Consider the following 20,180-nt stretch of genomic DNA (forward strand, 5'->3'; position numbering starts at 1 on the left):
ATATATATATATATATATATATATATATATATATATATATATATATATATATATTCTGCAATCATACACTATGGGTGCATTGAAAAGCACTATTTTTAAGGTTTGCCTTTAGCCCGTTGTACCCTACTATGTAAAGACTGTCCAGTACGATCTCAGAGGCTTCTTGTAACAACCGTTCCTTCTGAGCAGAGTGAGCTATTTCTGTTTTTGGTAATGGAAAGGGACGTGAAGACATAAGTTGCCGTAAGTATTTTTTGTTGTGGTTTTGCATCAGCAAGTGTTGTGAAAGAAAAATAAATGGGTCTTGTGGGTGGAAACTAAACCACCATGAATGCTCAATTACAGTGCAGAGCAAAGGTCCTGATCCACTTTTACTTTTTTGTGACATTTATTTCTTTAGTGTTTTATTTTGATCACTTTTTTCATATTTATACAGATATCATATGTATAGTCTATATATATATAACTTGTGCCTGGTTATGTTTTTTTTTTAGTTCAGATCTAAGAAATATAAAGACCTAAAATTCAACAAAGTATAAAAGTGGGGAAAATTACAAATAGTCATTTATGTAAACTCTAAATAAAATAATGATCACACGATTAATTCTATTTAAGCTAAAATAATTCAAATGTACTTCGATCACAGTTATAAGTACAAGACATAAAGCTAATCCTGTCAGGGTTGAGGCAAGGCATGAGGCGAGGACTTTTTATTTAACAATAAAATTAAAACAGAAACAACCCCGACCTCGAAGCTGCGCACTCACACAAGACAAACAATACAGGAGTGTCAGGGCTCTGTCACAAAACCAAGAGTAAGCTAGACCGAAGTGACAGAACCCTGACAGATCCTGATGTTCACTGTAGCAGTTTTTGCTCTACATTAATCAGTTTCTTCCTGACACTCACTCAGCAGGATGTGATGTAATTCACTCGTTCCGCCCCTATTTCAGTTTGCCTCACATGTTTAGCCTGCACTTTCCATTAAATCTCTTGCTCGCTTACTTTTCTGCTGGACTTGAAGAAATGAAGAGATTTTCCTGATGGGAGTCATGTTTTCTTCATTAATCATTCATGGGTAATGGGACTAGGAGCTTGTGCAACTGCCACACAGCGAGGAGCGTATAATACATCTGCATTTTTAATAAAACGTAAATTCGTTGAGAGGTTTTCATGGGCTAATGTGAATAAATCTTGATTTGAATTCATGACCTGACGTTTTATTCTTATCCAAAAAACGAGGCGATGTGAACATTATGGAGCACTAAACACTCATGTATGTTTCATTCATACTGGAAGCTGGAGGGCACCGTCTTGCAGAAAGTCTGAAAGGACTCATAGATGAAATAACTTATGACGTTCCAGGGAACCCCTTACATGAACAAAGACATCCGACATCCGAAAGTAGGTGTAACTGACGCTGGTAGGTCACATGATAATGATAACATGGCGAATGTAGTACGTCCAGATTACATTCATACTGCACACATTCATACTATATAGAACTAACTTTTTAGTGGTCGTGAAGTAATTACTTATTCAAAATAACCTACTCAAGAGAGTATGTGATTTTGGATGCATCCACGCAGCAACTATCGCTGTAGCTGAACAAAAAATCAGAAACGTTTTGCCTGATAAAAACATGAGACAATAAACACATGCGTCAATATATGGTTTATGTGTATTTTCTGAGCCATCTCGGGGTATTTTCATAACAATAAAGTATATGAATTAGGCCTATGTAGTGTTAATAATGTAAATAACCTTTATTACAGTACTATAAAATAGTATGTTTTCTGCCTTATATCTAAAAAAAATAATAATGTATAAAATCCATGATGACCCACTTTATATTAGGTGGCCTTAACTGTACTAACATTCAAATTAATAATTTGATACAATGCACTTATTGTGTAAATACATGTTTTTACATTGTACTTGCATTTAAAATATGGCAGCGGCTATTTTAACTAAATGCAAATAGCAATAGATGATATTTACTAAGGGAAAATAGTGATTCTATTTACACCATGTAAAAATAGCAGTTCTTTGCAATATGTGTAAATAGTAATTAGATGCTATTTATACTTTATTTTGACAAATGTATACTATTTGCACCTTAGTATTGTTGTACATTAACAGGATGCAACAATAACAGTGTAAATTATTATATTTATTAAAATTATTAAATGGATGCCACCTTAATAGGACAATAAAAGCTCTACACCTATCCCTGTTACAGTACAGAAGGGACAGAGACAAGGAGTACAAGTTAGTGATGTTTATTAAACAACCAGATTGTGATAACGGCAGTGCAGGTGAGTGATGCTGGAATTCGTAGGAGTCTGATGATGATATCTTGAATGATACAGTCTTTATATCCTACTTGCAAGTGTAGCGGGCTGGAGACAGACTTGAAACAAGGGAGACTCTTAAGGAAGACACAAGTCCGCGAGGTAAGCATAGAGGTAAGATCCTATGTGTTAACGTGACCGGACAGTGACTGAGCGAGTATGAGTGTCTTGTGTGCTATGGGTGATTGCCGTGCTGATGGGATGCAGGTGTGCGTTATTAGTATTCTGGTGAAGGCGTGCACTGTGACTGGGTGACGTGGGAGCCTGGCGTGTCTGTGACAATCCCCCTAACACTACCCAATAAATGCTTTTATTATTATTAAACATTTCGTTAGGCACTGTATTTCCACTTTTAGAACATTTTCTTATATTTTTATTGAAAGTAAATGCCTTTCCGATGTAATATGTGATGGGAAAAGGGAGAAAAGTGAGCTCTGCAAAAGGCATCAAACCCTAGATCTTTAAGCCTTATGCTTTACTGACTACGACACTGAAAACGTTGAAATAGCCACATTCTTTTTATCTTGTTTGGCCCAACCAGGCATTGTTAGGCAGAGCTAGTGCGAATAGCGCTTGCCAACAAGGGACGCTATATGCACTTGGTGTAAATAGACACTCCGTTAAAGTATTGCATGCATGTAATTCCATAACTCATTTCTGTAGTTACATTTATAAGTACACTGATGACACTTCCCTTACACCTAACCCTCCTACCCTTAAGCTTATCCATAACATCACAACTGTCCCTAACTTTACCCGTATCCCACCTCAATATCAGCAAAAGTGTTTTGCAATACAATATGAACACAAATAAGTACTTTTTTTTAATGTAAGTACATAGTAGTTAAGGCCACCTAATATAAAGTGGGTGTTTGTAGATAAACCAGTCATAAAATTGTAACATAAGAAGTGTATTTGATTTGAGCAAGAGATAAGAAAAAAAAATAAACCAGTCAACTAGACAAAGGTCAGAATAAAACTGGCATTCTACTTGACATTTCTGTCCCCCTCACATCTAAAAGGATGGCTACACCCCTAGAGTCGAGTAGGTGTTAAATAGGCCAAAGTTACTGCAGACAGTCTCATGTGTGTCGAATGAAAGAGGACTAAAGCTCTCTGTAGTTTGGTCTGTTGATTAGATCTTACCACAGTACAGGGGTGTAAACTGGACTAACTTTCAGAGGTGTGACCTTATGGTTTGTGGTGTTTCTTATCTAACCTTAATCAAAACAAAAGAAAAGCATGTTTGTTTCTGTTTTATTCTTGTTTTCTCTGGAAAAATAAGACTTCGTTCACATGCAGTACAATACTAATTAACACGAATACAAATTAAGAAAGAGATCAAAAGCTGTGGTTATTTCAACAGAATAAAGATACATTTACATTTCATAATTATTTCAGAACATAAAGTGACATTCAGAGTGGCTCTGGTTCACAAACAATAAATACAGTGTTACAGTACAAAATCGTTTAATTTCAGTCCAGAATATTCTGTCTGCCTTTGCCTCTCCACTCTCTGCTGTCTTGAGCTTTGGGATGTGAATTTTAAGGCAGAATAATTAATTTCAGTGCTCCTGTGGAACTAAAAAAAAAATATATATATATATATATAAAATAAACATTTCTGTGTACATTACACCACCAAATACTTGACTTTTAGATTCTCATATCATTTGTAAAACAAACCTGTGCACTTGACTCCATGTTATCTGTAGCATGAACTTGCTGAGAAGTGTTGCCTGTTATAAGATGAAATATTAGACAAGTTTTAGCTTCAAAAAGGCATTGTTAAGGAGAATTATGTTTATTGCATAAATCTTACAGGACGTTTCTGAATAATTCAAAATAATGCATGTTCTCTCATGTACTTTTATATTTTATATATATGAAGTCAGTGGTTACCTTTCATCTTTGTCACACAAAGTAGAACATTAGTGATGAAGCTTATGATCAGCAATGCCGCAAGGCCAATGAGAATGTAGAACTGCATGTGCTGGTCTTTATGTGCATCTGAAACAATAACATAAATGAATGCATCACATGTTATGCCTAGAACTAGCGGCCAAAAGTGATGTCTGGCCTAGGAACATATACATCCTTGTCCTTTATTTAAATATTATTGAACATTTGGTAAAGATTTTGTAAGCATATTGAATAGTTGTGTTTTTTTGTGATAACGCAATGAAACATGGCAAATTGTGCGGACAACATTTTTGGCCAGGTTGTCATACAAAGAAATTATGAACATATGCAAAATATTAATAATTCATTATGTTGTTGTCAATGTGTCCTTTTTCCTGTGAGCTTTTTTATCCATTTATTTTAATATTTGCATATTAAAATAAAGCTGTAGTTTTCCATTTTTACCAAATAAACTGATAAATACCTTAACCAAGGTCAGTGTTTTGTTCTTCCCTCATACTGTATATTGAATTTTTAAAATATTTCTCATATTTTAGTTTAATTGAACTTGTAGGGTCATTATAAACAAATATCCCATCCAGACATCACTTTTGGGCACTATTGTATATACTGTACAACAATATGAAGCATGCAATTCAGTATCCCATATCAACAATGCACTCTGTATGAAACTGTTCAATGGTCCGCCCTCTCCCTCAGAAGAAAATTAAATTTATTGATTTTCATTACTAAAGCACTAATGGGTAAATTGCCCCTCTACATTTCAAATTTGCTTACTTACCAAAAAAGTGTTTACAGGACAAGGTCGTCAAAAAAAATACTATGAATTATTCCATCAACAAGAACAGAACTTGGTAAAAAAGCTCTCATCATATGCACCAAATGTCTGGAATGAACTCCAAAACACATTCAATCTAGAATCACTTCCTAGTAATACTTTTAATCTATTAATACTTATAAAAACCTTTTAAAGTCAACTTTGACTGAACAGTGTTTAACTAGGTGCCTTTTAAATTGTATGTCTGTATTTGCTGACGTTAAGTATAATGTCTTGTTTGTGTTCTAGTATGTATAGTGTATGTATAGAGATTTGTGGTGTAGTATGTAGTATCTTTGTCCTGTCTTTTATGTATTTTTTTTTTTACTTTTGGCCGCCAGTCTTGGCCAGGACTCCCTGGGAGAAGACTTACTATAACTCAATGGGACTTTTCCTGGTTACATGAAGCTTAAATAAAATAAAAAATAATCCCTATTTAAAACACTAAATGCAAACTAAAGGACTCTGTGTTATGCTATGTAGGTCAAAAATAGACCGGTTTTGTTTTAGCATTATACAATACACTAGAAGCTCAAACTGCATTATCAATAAAATGACTTGTATTTAACACACTTACCGTCAATATCCAGATTAATTCCATGTCCAAATAAAATCTCCCCACATGTGACCACAGCACAGTAGTAAGTCCCAGGGTTGATGTTTGTCATAGACAGATTGTAGACACAGCTCCTGGTAGGGGAAGCAGTCACTGGGCTGTTTTTGCAACTTTCTTGAGTGTAGATGATTCCTGGACTAGATTTCCCTGCATCATGTCTGAACCAGAAGACATTGTGTTCGCCTCCACAACTCTGTTGTTCATTGTGGATTGTACAGTGTAGAGTCACTTTTCCATCTGACGGTTGCGCCTGCTGCAGAATATGAATCTGGCTGGATTTCGAACCTATTGAAGGAATATAATGAATTTAAGCCTGTAACATTTCAGAAAGGGTTAGATGTTGACCGCTCACCTCTAAGCACCAGATTAGTTCCAACTCCAAAGTAGACCATGTTAGAAAAGGAACCTGCACAATAATATGTGGCTGAATCGTATTGTACAGTTCTTTCAATAGTCAGATTAAAGCTACCAAGCCCTGGATTTACTTTAAAGCGCTTTGTCTTTTCAAACTCATCATGAAGTACACTGTCTTGAGACCAGTGATATGAAGAGGCTACAAGAGCAGGTTTTTCTCCCAGAGACTGTTTGAACCACATAACTCTATTCACTTGGTCTTTTGGGTGAGAGCAGTGAAATGTCACATCATCGCCCACTTGAACTGTTGCATCCTCCATCTGCAAAATACTTCCAGAATATTGCATTGCTGTAAAAGATTTAATTGCAGTTATTACATATAAGCGTAGACATACGTTGAGACATAGATGACAAAATGAGAAGTAAAAAGCTCAAGAAAAACGATACAAGTTTTGTACTTACATGGTTTATATAAGAGAACACATACAATAAAGAGAAAGACATACATTTTCACATATGATCTCTTAGAAGGTTAATTCTCTGTAACCTTCGCTCTGCTTTAGGAGGAAGCACTATGACACGATTCCATTGGCTCTCTGAGCTAACAAGTCATTTCCTCGTTCAGCTTACTTTTAACACAGATGTGCTACATCACTGTATGTATCTTCAATGTAAATGATCTATTCTGAAATTCACATCAATTTATGTAACATAAATAAAACGGACTAGAAATGAAGTTATACACATTTGAAATACCTAACATCAGACAAAGGAAACGTTCTCTTTATAATACATGTCCAGAATAGAGCCAATAGCTGACATATGTGTACTCACACAAACATGAAATCAGTTTAATCTTGAAATACTCTAATACGTTACATTTTACAGTCAGTATACTCTAAAAAATGCTGGGTTAAAAACAACCAGCAATTGTTTTGTGTGGCGAGGTGGACGAGCGAGAGACATGGGAGGAGCGAGCGAGATCAGTGTGCGTGATTGAGAAAGAGTGTCACCTTCGAGGCACAACGGTCTCGAGTCCTCTCATGAGGGAGCACGGAGGCGAGCGACACGAGTGAAGGACGAGAGAGGACCAGGCCTGGATTTTAAGTTGTGTTTTGTTTACGTTTTGTTATGTGTGTGCCCGGCAGTCGTCCATGAGGAGCTGCCGCTTTTACTTTCATTTTGTGTTAATTTGTTTTATTAAAGTTGTTGAATGTTCGCCGGTTCCCGCCTCATTCCCACACAAACAAACAACGTTACATTTTGTTTTAACCCAGCAATTGGGTTGTTTTAATCAAACGTTTATCCCAACCGCTGGGTTAAAACAACCCATTCACTGGGTTATAACAACCCAATTGCTGGGTTTGTCCATTTTCAACCCAACTTGTTTTTAACCCAGCATTTCTTTAGAGTGATAATGGTAAAGTTCCAGTGGTGGTTTACAACAAACAACAAAACAGGTCCATATGGAATTTATTGTTGGAAACTGCATAGCTTTTATGGTCCAAGAACTGAACTATTAACCCACAATTTTAAACTCTGAAAGAGATCCATTATAAACAGATCACTAGTTATGAACTTTAAAAAAAAACATCTGTGTTCAAATGAATGACAATTAAGACGTGTGCTGGCAGATTATTTACTGTAATTTTTTTTTTTATAATGATAAATTAATATTGTAGCATTTACATAGGCATAATATGTTGTAAATCGAGATAAATCTGTTTTTCTATTTTTTGTGATCCCTCACTGCCATCACCTGGTAGCTTATAAAAGCAGTATTCTACACTGTTGACACATGACCTCATGTTGTATGTTTAAAATCACTTTGACCATTCTTATTTTTTTTATGGAATTTTGCATTTTTATAATAAATTATTTATCCGTGCACATCATATTTTTTTTAAAATACATGTGCCCTCGTAATCTTTAATTAAAATAACATCCCCTACCTCTTGCAGCGACTTCTCTTTTCTAATGATGTGTTCTACAGTGTGAGGGGCGGGGCAACCTGTCACTCATATGAGATGGACCAATAGCAAACCACAACCATCCAATTCCTAATGGACAAAAACAAGTCCAGCCCTAGATATTTTTCTTGTTCGAGAATCTGTTTCACTTTGATATACATCCCAATAGGGAAGAAAAGTGACTTTTCTGGTGACTTTAATTCCACAGTTGCATCCTGTTCTCGTATTGAAAATAATGTCAGGTTAGCATTAATCCAAATTTACTTAAAGGGATAGTTCACCCAAAAAGGAAAATTGTCATAATTTACTCACCCTCAAGTTGTTCCAAACGTGCATGAGTTTCTTTCTTCTGTTGAACACAAAAGATATTATAAAGGATGTTGGTAACCAGACAGTTGACAGCACTCATTGACTAAAAATACTATGGAAGTCAATGGCTATTGTCAACTGTCTGGTTACCAACATTCTTCAAAATATAACATTTTTGGGGAAACTATCCTTTTAAATGCATGGTTCATGCAGTGCATGTTATTCCAAAGATATTTTTATTCCTACAATTCAAACCACATTCCTTTTTTCACCATCACTAATCCCACTTTATCGTGGGCTGTTTTTCCATGTCCGCGGGTTGAAGCGACCCCATTTATGTGATATTTAGACCCAGGAATGCGAATTTTAGCAGGCAACCCTGCCAAAAAAAACAAACAAACACATATTTTACCCCCCAAATGTCACGGGTTGGTGTACCAGGAACAGACTGAAGACTCCAAAGCTCAAAATGCAAACTAAAACTTTAATAAAGCTTATTTGAAACCAATACAGGGAAAACAGTCCAACATAAAGACTAGACAAGGAGCGAATGAACAAGAGGAACTTTAGTGGACAGAAACGAGAAAATAAAACAAGACACAGCTGGGATAAATGAACTAATGAGGCTAATCAACCCTGGAGTCCTGGAGGACCATGGCAGGTATCTGAGCCTGGACTGGCTGGGGAGTCTCCAGGGTGGCGTCTGACACCGACGCTCCGAAGCTTGCTTCAAACTCGAACGGTCCTCGCAATGAACCACTGCTTCGGAGCTTGTATCATTACGTCACTAGTCACGTGAAAATGACGTCTGAAGCAAACACACTGGTTCACTCCTGTAGTGAACCACCAGACTGCTTTGACAGCCCAATCCAGTGTTGACAAGTTTGAAACCTGGCGGCTGAATTTCTTATAAAAGTGAAGCCAAACCATGGCAACACCGTTGGTTGTAGTAGTCGGCGTTATTGTTGAGGAGAGTGGATTGAGTTTATTTCAGTGTCACCCTCTGCCACATTTTTTATTTTATTATTATTAATTAGAGAACATATGAACATTGTTACATAAAAACATGCATCAAATACACTAACTTCAAAAACCCTCTGCTACATTATACAAGTACAAAGCTAAACAAGATAAAGCTTTCACACATGCTACTGCCCTGCTAAAAAAAACTATAGAAACCATTACAGGAATTCTATTGGATTTAATGGTTTTCATGGGAATTTTATTGGTTGTAATGGTAATTATAGTGGTCTCTGTGGGTCTCTACTGATATGTGTTGGGTTCTATTGGTGGGGGCATTAAATCCTAATGGAATATGTCCCAAACACAATACAAAAAATTATTCTGTAGTGGTTTAAATAGTAAAAGCCAATGTTTCCTATTGGTATTTTAATAGAAACCATTAGAATTTCTTCTGCTGACTTGCCTCCGTCAAATCGAGAGCAAGAGTGCGGTTCCACTGAAACTATTTCAGAGGCTCCTGGGGCATATGGCATCTGCAGCCGCGGTAACGCCGCTCGGATTGCTTCATATGAGACCGCTTCAGCACTGGCTTCGCGATCGAGTCCCGAGATGGGCATGGCAGTCTGGCACGCTCCGGGTCCAAGTGACTCGGGCCTGCTTACAGACGCTCACCCCGTGGTCGAACCTCAGTTTTCTACGGGCCGGTGTGCCCTTAGAACGAGTTTCCAGGCATGTTGTCGTATCGACGGATGCCTCTGCCACGGGCTGGGGTGCCATGTGCAATGGACAAGCAGCCGCGGGCTCCTGGACAGGACCCCAGCGCCTCCTGCATGTCAATTGCCTCGAGTTGCTGGCAGTACGGTTCGCCCTGCACCGCTTCCGAGCGCTGCTGAAGGGTCAACATGTGCTTGTCCGGTCAGACAACACGGCCGTAGTAGCGTACATCAACCACCAGGGCGGTCTACGCTCCCGCCGTATGTCTCAACTCGCCCGCCATCTCATCCTATGGAGTCAGAAGCGCCTGAGGTCCCTTCGTGCTGTCCATATTCCGGGAGTCCTGAACCACGCAGCCGACGAGCTCTCGCGGTTTCAGCCTCTCCCGGGAGAATGGAGACTCCATCCCCAGATGGTTCAGCTGATTTGGGAACAGTTCGGCGACGCACAGGTAGATCTGTTTGCCTCCCACGACTCTTCCCACTGCAGCCTGTACTATTCCCTGACCGAGGGCACGCTCGGCACGGATGCACTGGCGCACAGCTGGCCGCGGGGCCTACGCAAATATGCGTTCCCCCAGTGAGCCTACTCGCACAGCTCCTGTGCAAGATCAGGGAGGACAAGGAGCAGGTCCTTTTGGTCGCCCCGTACTGGCACGGCCGGACCTGGTTCCCCGAACTCATACTCCTTGCGACAGCCCCTCCCTGGCCTATTCCTCTGAGACCGGACCTCCTTACTCAGAGACGGGGCACCCTATGGCACCCGCGTCCCGACCTCTGGAGCCTCCACGTGTGGCTCCTAGACGGGACGCGGCAGGTTTGAGTGGCCTGCCACCTACGGTGGTCGCCACCATCACTTCCGCTAGGGCAGAGTCCACTCGGCATGCCTATGCGTTGAAGTGGAACCTCTTCGTCACCTGGTGCTCTTCCCGCCAAGAAGACCCCTGGAAATGCCCGATCGGGTCCGTGCTTGAGTTTCTCCAAGAGGGGCTGGAGCGAAGGCTGTCTCCCTCCACCCTCAAAGTATATGTGGCCACAATATCTGCCCACCACGATCTCTAGGAGAACAAGAAGGTAAGTCAGCACGACCTGGTCATCAGGTTCATGAGGGGAGCGAGGAGACTGAATCCTCCTCGCTCTCCTCTCGTACCCTCTCGGGACCTCGCAGTAGTGTTAAGTGCTCTGCAGAGACCTCCCTTTGAGCCTTTGCGGTCGGTTGATATTAAGTTCCTGTCTATGAAGACGGCTCTGCTGACCGCATTGGCCTCAGTCTAGAGGGTCGGGGACCTGCAGGCATTTTCGGTTGACGAAGCGTGCCTGGAGTTCGGGCCGGCTAACTCTCACGTGATCCTGAGACCCCGGCCTGGATATGTGCCCAAGGTTCCCACCACTCCGTTTAAGGACCAGGTGGTGAACCTGCAAGCGCTGCCTTTGGAGGAGGCAGACCCAGCCTTGGCATTGCTCTGTCCAGTACGCGCCCTCCGCGCCTACGTAGACATGACGCAGTGCTTCAGGACCTCAGACCAGCTCTTTGTCTGTTATGGTGGAGAGCAGAAGGGAAGTGCTCTCTCAAAGCAAAGGCTGTCTCACTGGATAGTGGACACCATTGTTTTGGCTTACCAGCAGCAAGGTCGACCATGTCCCCTTGGTGTGAGGGCGCACTCCACTAGGCCTCCTCTTGGGCTTTAGCGCATGGCGCCTCGCTAGCAGACATCTGCAGAGCTACAGGCTGGGCGACACCCAACACATTCGCCAGATTCTACAATCTCCGAGTGGAGCCAGTGTCCGACTATGTACTCGCCCCCCCGAGGGGCCGGTAATAGACCAGGCTCAGGTGTCTTCGCTTGCTCGCCATTCCACTCCACGGACTGGATACGTGCGATTTTTCCTCAGGTGAGCTCCCCGAGAGCCCTGAGCTCCTCCAGCACTGTCGACGCCGACATCAGTTCAGTCTGCCCTTTCGAGCCCAGACCCTCATGTCCGGCCAGGTGCCCCATGTGCATGGTTCCCCTCCGGCGACCCCCACATGTGTATTTCACCGTAAGTCTCCGCAGTGAGCGGGTTTCTTCCCTTGGCGTGTCCCCGCCACCCCTAGGGTTAAAAATCCACCTTCGGCTGGTACCCTAGAGATCTTCCAAATGCAGCCCTTAGCGGGTCATATGTGTCTCTTAAGTCCTCCCCACGGGTAGGCATCTTGGCATTCCCTCACTGGGATATGCTTCCCAGTGTACCTTGGTATTCCTGTGTTAAGTGGGAGTCCTTCGTCCGTATTAGTCTTACGACAGGGTACTCACACTTACGCAGGGTGCTGGAAGACAGCTGAGTGGCGGGATTGTATTGGGACCCCCATTCGTTAGTCACTAACGTTACGTCGTAGTGACTGAACGAAAGGGAACGTCTCGGTTACGGATGTAACCCTCGTTCCCTGAGGAGGGAACGGAGACGTAACGTCCCGTTGCCACATCAGCTGTGCTACCTGGAACGCAGGAGTTCAGTCTTGGCTCCTCAAGCAGGTAACATAATGCGATATTGCCACGTACTTCCTTATATACTCACGCGGTGAGGCGGAGTTACGTATGCAAATTCCGCATGCCCCATGGCATTGGCACGCCATTGGGCGTTTTCTCTAAACTCGAAGTTGATAGGCTTCTAAGCGAAACCCCCATTCGTTAGTCACTAACGTTACGTCTCCGTTCCCTCCTCAGGGAACGAGGGTTACATCCGTAACCGAGACGTTTCACAGCACTAACACTGCTTCAGCTTCGATCGCCTCGGCAAACACGTAATAAACGGGGCGTTAACATATAACTTGCATTTTATGGTTGTCAGCTTTGTTGCATTACATTTACTTCACCAGGAGATGGTGCTACAATTTCTATCTGAATGAAGCTTCGAGTAATGAACCATTTTCGACACAATTGTACCAGAAAGCAATAATGCTTCGAAACGCTTCATTTGGCCATCACTACCAGGAACACACTGAAGACTCCAAAGCTCAGAATGCAAACTAAAACTTTAATAAAGCTTATTTGAAACCGATACAGGGAAAACACTCCGACATAACATAACAAAGACTAGACAAGGAGTGAATGAACAAGAGGAATTTAAGTAGTGGACAGAAACGAGATTACAAGACACAGCTGGGATAAATGAACTAATGAGGGTAATCAGGGAAACACAGAAATGGCGGGAAAGAGAACAAAGGAACATGTGACAAAACAGAAACACAACCAAAACACAACAATTGGGTGGGTTTTGTTGTGAAAACTTGGCAACCCTGCTTGGCACGGCTCCTCAGCGCGGATGAATCTAATGTTTTGAGGAGTTTGTGTGTCTGTCATCCACTCACTGCACCGGTGTGGATACTGTATCACAGATTCTACATCTTGGTAGTATGACCAAAATAATAAGTTTCACCGGAAAATGTAATCAGGGGCCTATACCATGAAGTCGGTTTAGCTGGCTATAGCCAGATATGTTTAAGCTTAGTTTGTGCCAATCCTGGGTTTAAGGTACCATTAAAGTGGTTTGGCTTTTAGCTGTGTTCATCTCCATAGTAACTTACGCTCCACAGCTAACCTGTTCCAGGGCAGGTTATGTTCTCAAACTGAAATTGGACCAATCAGCTGTGAGCAAAGTGACACACCTCTGATGCAATAAAGTCACTCCCCCTGTTTCTACTCCAAATTAAAGGTCACTACATAGCAAATGGCTATTAAAGACTTAAACCGCTGGCTTTTAACAATGCTTATTTATAATAATAATAATTTTGAATTATTTAAAAAAAAATGTATGTAATTATTATTCCCTTAATCAATTACACATGTATAATTTTAGTAAATCAATCATTAATATGCATTTTGTTAATATTAAAATAAGTAGCCTATATAAAGGTCACACAAATAAGCTTTAAATTCAATAACTAAATCTATAAAAAATTACAAGTGAGCATAAATGTTCAATTCTCTCTATATATCAACTAAACTAACTTCATAACTTTTACTTGCATTGACGTATAAGATTTTTCTTAAAGTTGTCCTCGACAGCTCTTTTCTTCTGTGTAAATTTGTTTAAATTCTTAATATTTTTAAATCATGTATATTCTGCAGAAGAGTGAAGTGAATCACACTGCTTCTCTCGTGAGAAGTGAATCTCAGTTTCACTGATCCACAGCGTGTGATTGGCTGTTCACTGCTGATGTCACAGCTAAACTCCTAAACTCAGGATCAAAGCCTGAGTTGACAGAGAAAGTTGATGATCAGCATCATGGGACCAACAAAGCCTGAATAGATTGGTTTGGTTTTGTCAACTCGAAACTAATCCTGTAACCCTGAGTTTGTTAAACTACCATCATGGTACAGGCCCCTGAACAAGTAAGTAACATGTCTGCCACTTTTGTTTTGACCGTTGCGCTACCAACGGTGATTAAATCTAACGATCGCTTAGCTCACAACACATCAAACCGTGCAAATTATTATTATTGTTATACTTTGCAAGTGTGTGTGCTTGTTCCCGGTCATGAGTCGAAACCGCAGGCTGTGAGTGAAACTGCATCAAATGTCTGTGTTTTGTTGGCAATTGATGCTTAAGTTTATATACTGTAAACAACACAAACGTATAGTGAATCGAAAGTTAGGGATAATGCCATGATGTATTGTGTGTGTGTGTGTGTGTGTGTGCGTGCGTGCGTGCGTGCGTGTGTCGACGAGCTCGGCTGTTTTCGGAAAGAATCGGTACAGCGTATCTGTCTTTTATAAATATGATAAATACTACTCTATAAGGTACTTAAGATTTACATGAGATAGGCAGAAACTATGTGTGTTATGTTTAACCCCTAATATTTTTTCCCTCATTGAATGACCTGTTTCACTCAAAATACAGTATGTCACATTACAGAAGTAAAGTGGGTTACAAATGCTGAATTTAATTCCCAGCAGTCTGATCCCATCATGAGTAAAGAAGGATGTCACCTCTGTTTTGCTTAGTTGGGGACACTTAATATTCAACAGCATTATTGATTTGACTGCACTGACGCTATTGGATGAGAACTGAACTGAGCTGGACGATGTCATCACTGTTTTCTGCATAAAACATCAAAATTAACTACCTGAACTATTAACTATCTACACTGAACTGACTTCAGCTGAAAAATGATGTCACTGTATATCCTGTTATCACTGTTTGAAACAATCTGTATTGCATAAAGCGCTATATAAATGAAGGTGACTTGACTTGAATGATATGTTAAATTTAATTTCCTGTACTGCATTCACTGGAAACAGAAGGTCAAATGGAGTGCATTGTATTGTGTGAAGAACTATTCAACACACATGCTCTGTCTGTTGTAGAGGAAGTAACCATATAGTGTTGTGGATGAATAAACGAATTAGAGAAGGTTGACCTAAATCTAATTAGCCAACATTGAGAGGTTTATTCAACTTGATGAACACACTGGTTACACCCTTACAGGATGTGGTTATGCTTTTATATATATTTTTGCACGTTGTTTCCCTTACACATTGTTCATGTTAACACTCACAGCTCGTTTCTTGAAAAAACACATTTAATACGTAGCAGAATACGCAATAAGTGCATAGGACGTTTTATCATTAGAGACACAAATGTGGAATATTGTTAATGCACTCCTGGAGCATTATTATCTCGCAGCTTCAGTCTAGAGTATGTTGTCTCCTCTAAGGTCCTCTTTCTTTGACCTCTTTTTGTGGAAAGGTTCAGGGGAGCATAGTTAATGTCATCAGTGTTGCAGTACTAGAAGAAATAATTAGGAGACTTTTTTCAGCACTCTTTTCAATTACACGAGTTAACAGTTACTCACACATCTAATTCTCCTAACCTGAACTCCGGTTGTATCGTCATTGGTAGTCTGGATTTGTTGAGGCATTTTTCCTGTTAGATGTCAAATAAAGCAGTATGAGAAGAGTTAAACCCTCATTTTCTATTATAGAAACCCATACTTTCTAAGATTAGGATTCACTTAAATTAAGAAATAACTCACCTTTTCTTCTCATTGGTAAACAGAGCAATATATTGATGGTAAGGCTGACTGTACACAGCACTGCAAGGCCAATTAAAATAAAATACTGCATACTCTCAATGTTAAATTCATCTGAAACACAATAAACATTGTGCAACTTTATAAATCTACTGTTCAAAACATATTTAGTCAAATCAAGTTTAATCCCCACAATTAAATAGTACATTACCAAAAGTATATAAAAGCCTGCGTGAATATGATTATGAAGAGCACAACATTTAGGATTATTTTCATACTTTGATCTCACACAAAGAAATACTTTATTATGACTTAAGCCATCTATCTATCTATCTATCTATCTATCTATCTATCTATCTATCTATCTATCTATCTATCTATCTATCTATCTATCTATCTATCTATCTATCTATCTATCTATCTATCTATCTATCTATCTATCTATCTATCTATCTATCTACAATGTAAAATATAATTAGCTAGACTTACTTTAAAAAAGCATGCAAACTGATTGCCTTAAAAAAAAACTAAGTTAAGTGAAATCGGAATAGTCACCAAATAACTGTGATTTCTTGTAGCATCGCTGCATCAATAGGAAGAGAATTACAATAATATAAATCTGACCCTAGACCACAAAACCAGCCATAAGTCACACGGGTATATTTGTGGCAATAGCCAATAATACATTGTATGGGTCAAAATTATTCGTTTTTCTTTTATGCCAAAAATCATTAGGATATTAAGTAAAGATCATGTTCCATTAAGATATTTTGTAAATTTACTACTGTAAATATATCAAAATTCTATTTGTAGTAGTAATATGCATTGCTAATGACTTCCTTTGGACAACTTTAAAGGTGATTTTCTCAATATTTAGCCTTTTTTTTTCACCCTCAGAGTCCAGATTTTCAAATAGTTGTATCTATGCCAAATATTGTCATATCCTAACAAACCATACATCAATGGAAAGCTTATTTATTCAGCTTCAGATTATGTGTATACATCTCAAATTATGATTGGTTTTGTGGTCCAGGGTCACATGAAGTTCCAAGTGCCCAACCAAAGGGAACACTGATCACCATAATGGTGAGTTCAAACAAAAACATCCATCAATCCATCCATCCATCACACTTATCTATCTATAAATATTTTGTTAAAAAGGGCACGTTTACTTATCTATCTTATCTAATCTATCTTTGAAACTTGGCATATTGCAAATATTGGTCTTATGTAAAATGGCGTGCAATGTTCCTACTTCGCAAGTCGCTTCGGATAAAAGTGTACTTCTCAAAATAATGCAATTACCTTCAATGACCAACGTTGTGCCGTTTCCGAATAAAACTTCATTGCAAGTTACCACAGCGCAGTAGTACATTCCAGCATCGGAGAGACCCACATTCATCTTGGGGAGGTTGTAGAGACAGCTCTGCTCTTTAGAAGTGGAGGCTGCAAAGTTCTTTCCACACTCATTGTTCATGTCTCCATGAGTGTAAACCATTCCTGGATGGATTGTGTCTGAACTCTGTCTGAACCAGTAGACTAGTTGTACTCCTTTATCACACATTTTCACTTGCACTAAGCACTGCAGAGTCACATTGCTTCCTAGCTTGATAACACCAAGCACGGGCTGTTGTATAACTGGAGGTTTGAGGTCTGCACCTATAAGAGAAAAAAAAAAAAGACATTGGTAATAAATGGAATCAATCAATCATCTTTTTCTATATATATATATATATATCTATATATATATACATATATATATATATATATATATATATATATATATATATATATATATATATATATATAGATATATATATATATATATATATATATATATATATATATATATATATATATATATATATATATATATATATATATATATATATAAAGAGTATTACAATCCTCACCTTTAACCAGCAGAATAGTTCCAGTCCCGAAAGAAACAATATTGGCAAAGGAAGCGGCACAGAAATAAGTGCCTGAATCAGATTTCAAAGTCCCCAGGATGGTTAAGTTAAAACTATCAGCCTTTCGCACTGCACGAAATCGTTGATTTTCTTCAAAGTATGTAGGATATTCATTCGGTTGAGTGTAATGATATGAAGACACTACCAGGACAGGTTTCTCTCCAAGAGCTTGTTTATACCATAATGCTCGGTTTAACTGATCATCTAAAATAAGACAAGATATCAACACACTGTCCCCCTCTTGAGCAGTTAAAACCTGATCCACATGAGCAACACTGCAATTATATTCACCTGTTGGAAAAAATAACATAACATAGTTTCCTAAGATGTCATGTAAATGTGTAGTAAAAGCATTATCGAATGTTTATGATAATGATAAAACAACTTGTTATTTTGTACTTACAGACTTCATGAAGAAAGAGAAAGAGTATCATGAAGATGCTGTTATCCATTTTATGATCTTCCTGGGTCTTTTGCACTTCTGCCTAAACGTGGTGCTCAGTCTATGAATCAATATGCTTTCTGAGGGTGTCATCATGTGACTCTACTGGCTCTCTGCATGCACAAAACACTGCCCGTTTCCTGAAGTACAGTATGTAAGCAAATGCAACTAGCAGACGTCTTGTCAGCAGGCCAGATGAATGCATTTTACAGAGATTTTTAGGGTGGTGGCATGCACTTTTTTTTTTAATACATATTTGTTGCAATATCAACTATAAAATAAAATGACTGGAATATTGTGGGACAGGTACATGGTGTGATACAAAAACATCAGAGAAGTCTAGAGGAGGAAGAAAACACTTAATTTGAAGAAGATTTAAGTTGTATAAGAAGTAGTGGTGTAACGGTACACAAAACTGACGGTTCGGTACGTACCTCCTTTTTGAAGTCATGGTTCAGTACAGCAGTATTACAAAATTGATTTGTTTTGTTTTGTTTTACTAAACAGTGGTTTACTGGGAAAAAAAGTGTCTGTCCTTAAATGAATTAAATTATAACTAAAGTTTTTTGAAGATATTGCTGTTAACTATATAGGGAGCCCTTACTTTCCGTGTCAGGGCGTGTCACGCGGCCGCTTGAACTGTGATCAGTGATCAGTCACGCCGCATTAAAGAGCATCAAACCGGTAGCCTAGAAATCGTCTCGGTTACGTATGTAACCCTCGTTCCCTGAAGGAGGGAACGGAGACGTACGTCGGAACTGACCGACGAATTGGGATCTGTTTTCAGAGACCGACCTATTTCGAGTAATTAAAAACGAGCCAATAAACATTGGCATGCGATCACGCATTCCACGCACCGCCCCGCGTTGCGGGTATAAATAAGGAAGTGGAAGTGCCGCATACCGTTTTCAACTGAGGAGCCGAGATAAGTGGCTCGGGCCTTCAGCTGAAGCACAGCACCTGGCGACGGGACGTACGTCTCCGTTCCCTCCTTCAGGGAACGAGGGTTACATACGTAACCGAGACGTTCCCTTTCAGTCGGTCACGTTCGACGTACGTCGGAACTGACCGACGAATTGGGATCCCTACCAACACGCCAGGAGGCTGGCCCTTCCAACGTCCTGCCTGAGCTCGCTGGACCACTCCTATGTTAGAGTGGGAGTCAGGGCTCCGGGCAGGGAAGGACAGTCACTGCTGTTCCTGCAAGACCCACTCAGCGTGACTATTGGATAATGCTGGGAAAGCGTGCCCGTCTCGGAAGATGGTACGCTGCGGACCACATCCTTCAATGGAAGGAGAGGTGGAATACACATAAGGACTAACCTAACAGGGTAGTGCAACAAATGGCAGTCTCTGGAGTGGACCCAACCTGGTTCCAGGGGGGGAAGAACACAGCCAGAGACGACAGAGGAAGCTCTGTCGAGGGAAAGACACGGGGCTAGCCGAGTAGGGTAGCTGGTACCGTGGAAAATACACATATGGGGTAGCCTAGAGGGGACCGCAACATATGGAACCCAGCCTACACACACGTTCCACAAGCATACGGGTGCAGGCCTGGCATCAGACGGCCGCCACGTCTGACACCGAAGGGGTGACGGAGGAACTCACAGGGTTAGCCGAATTTCGGGGAACACGACTGGAGCAAAAATAGACGCACGTATCCGGCCCAGAGGGCGGGAGTGGCGTATGCAAGCCGACACTTAGAACGGGCACTTAGCGCTGCTGGCCACTGG

General features: G+C 40.1%; 2 protein-coding genes across 4 annotated transcripts; both read right to left on the bottom strand.

Moving 5' to 3' along the window:
- Positions 1–2,268: 2,268 nt before the first annotated feature.
- LOC307143722 (uncharacterized protein) lies at positions 2,269–6,974 on the bottom strand. Of its 3 annotated transcripts, XM_079845483.1 has the most exons (7): positions 6,527–6,608; positions 6,196–6,413; positions 6,063–6,116; positions 5,672–5,995; positions 4,257–4,364; positions 4,041–4,093; positions 2,269–3,936 (listed from the first exon to the last, which is right to left on the bottom strand). In XM_079845483.1, the coding sequence occupies exons 3-7, from the start codon at positions 6,100–6,102 to the stop codon at positions 3,808–3,810; spliced, it is 654 nt and encodes a 217-aa protein (XP_079701609.1). In that variant the 5' UTR covers positions 6,103–6,116; positions 6,196–6,413; positions 6,527–6,608; the 3' UTR covers positions 2,269–3,807. The 3 variants fall into 3 exon arrangements, with proteins under 3 accessions (XP_079701609.1, XP_079701608.1, XP_079701610.1); XM_079845482.1 differs by having other exon boundaries at positions 3,625–3,936; positions 6,063–6,413; positions 6,527–6,974; XM_079845484.1 differs by lacking the exons at positions 2,269–3,936; positions 6,527–6,608 and having other exon boundaries at positions 4,003–4,093; positions 6,196–6,206.
- A 7,134-nt stretch (positions 6,975–14,108) lies between these two features.
- On the bottom strand, positions 14,109–18,574 carry nitr4a (novel immune-type receptor 4a). Its single transcript, XM_079838656.1, has 6 exons — positions 18,409–18,574; positions 17,946–18,296; positions 17,338–17,691; positions 16,036–16,146; positions 15,874–15,926; positions 14,109–15,788 (listed from the first exon to the last, which is right to left on the bottom strand). The coding sequence occupies exons 1-6, from the start codon at positions 18,455–18,457 to the stop codon at positions 15,654–15,656; spliced, it is 1,053 nt and encodes a 350-aa protein (XP_079694782.1). The 5' UTR covers positions 18,458–18,574; the 3' UTR covers positions 14,109–15,653.
- Between the last annotated feature and the right edge of the window lie 1,606 nt (positions 18,575–20,180).

Source organism: Gobio gobio (assembly GCF_949357685.1).
Source record: "Gobio gobio genome assembly, chromosome: 2".
Classification (NCBI taxonomy): Eukaryota; Metazoa; Chordata; class Actinopteri; order Cypriniformes; family Gobionidae; genus Gobio; species Gobio gobio.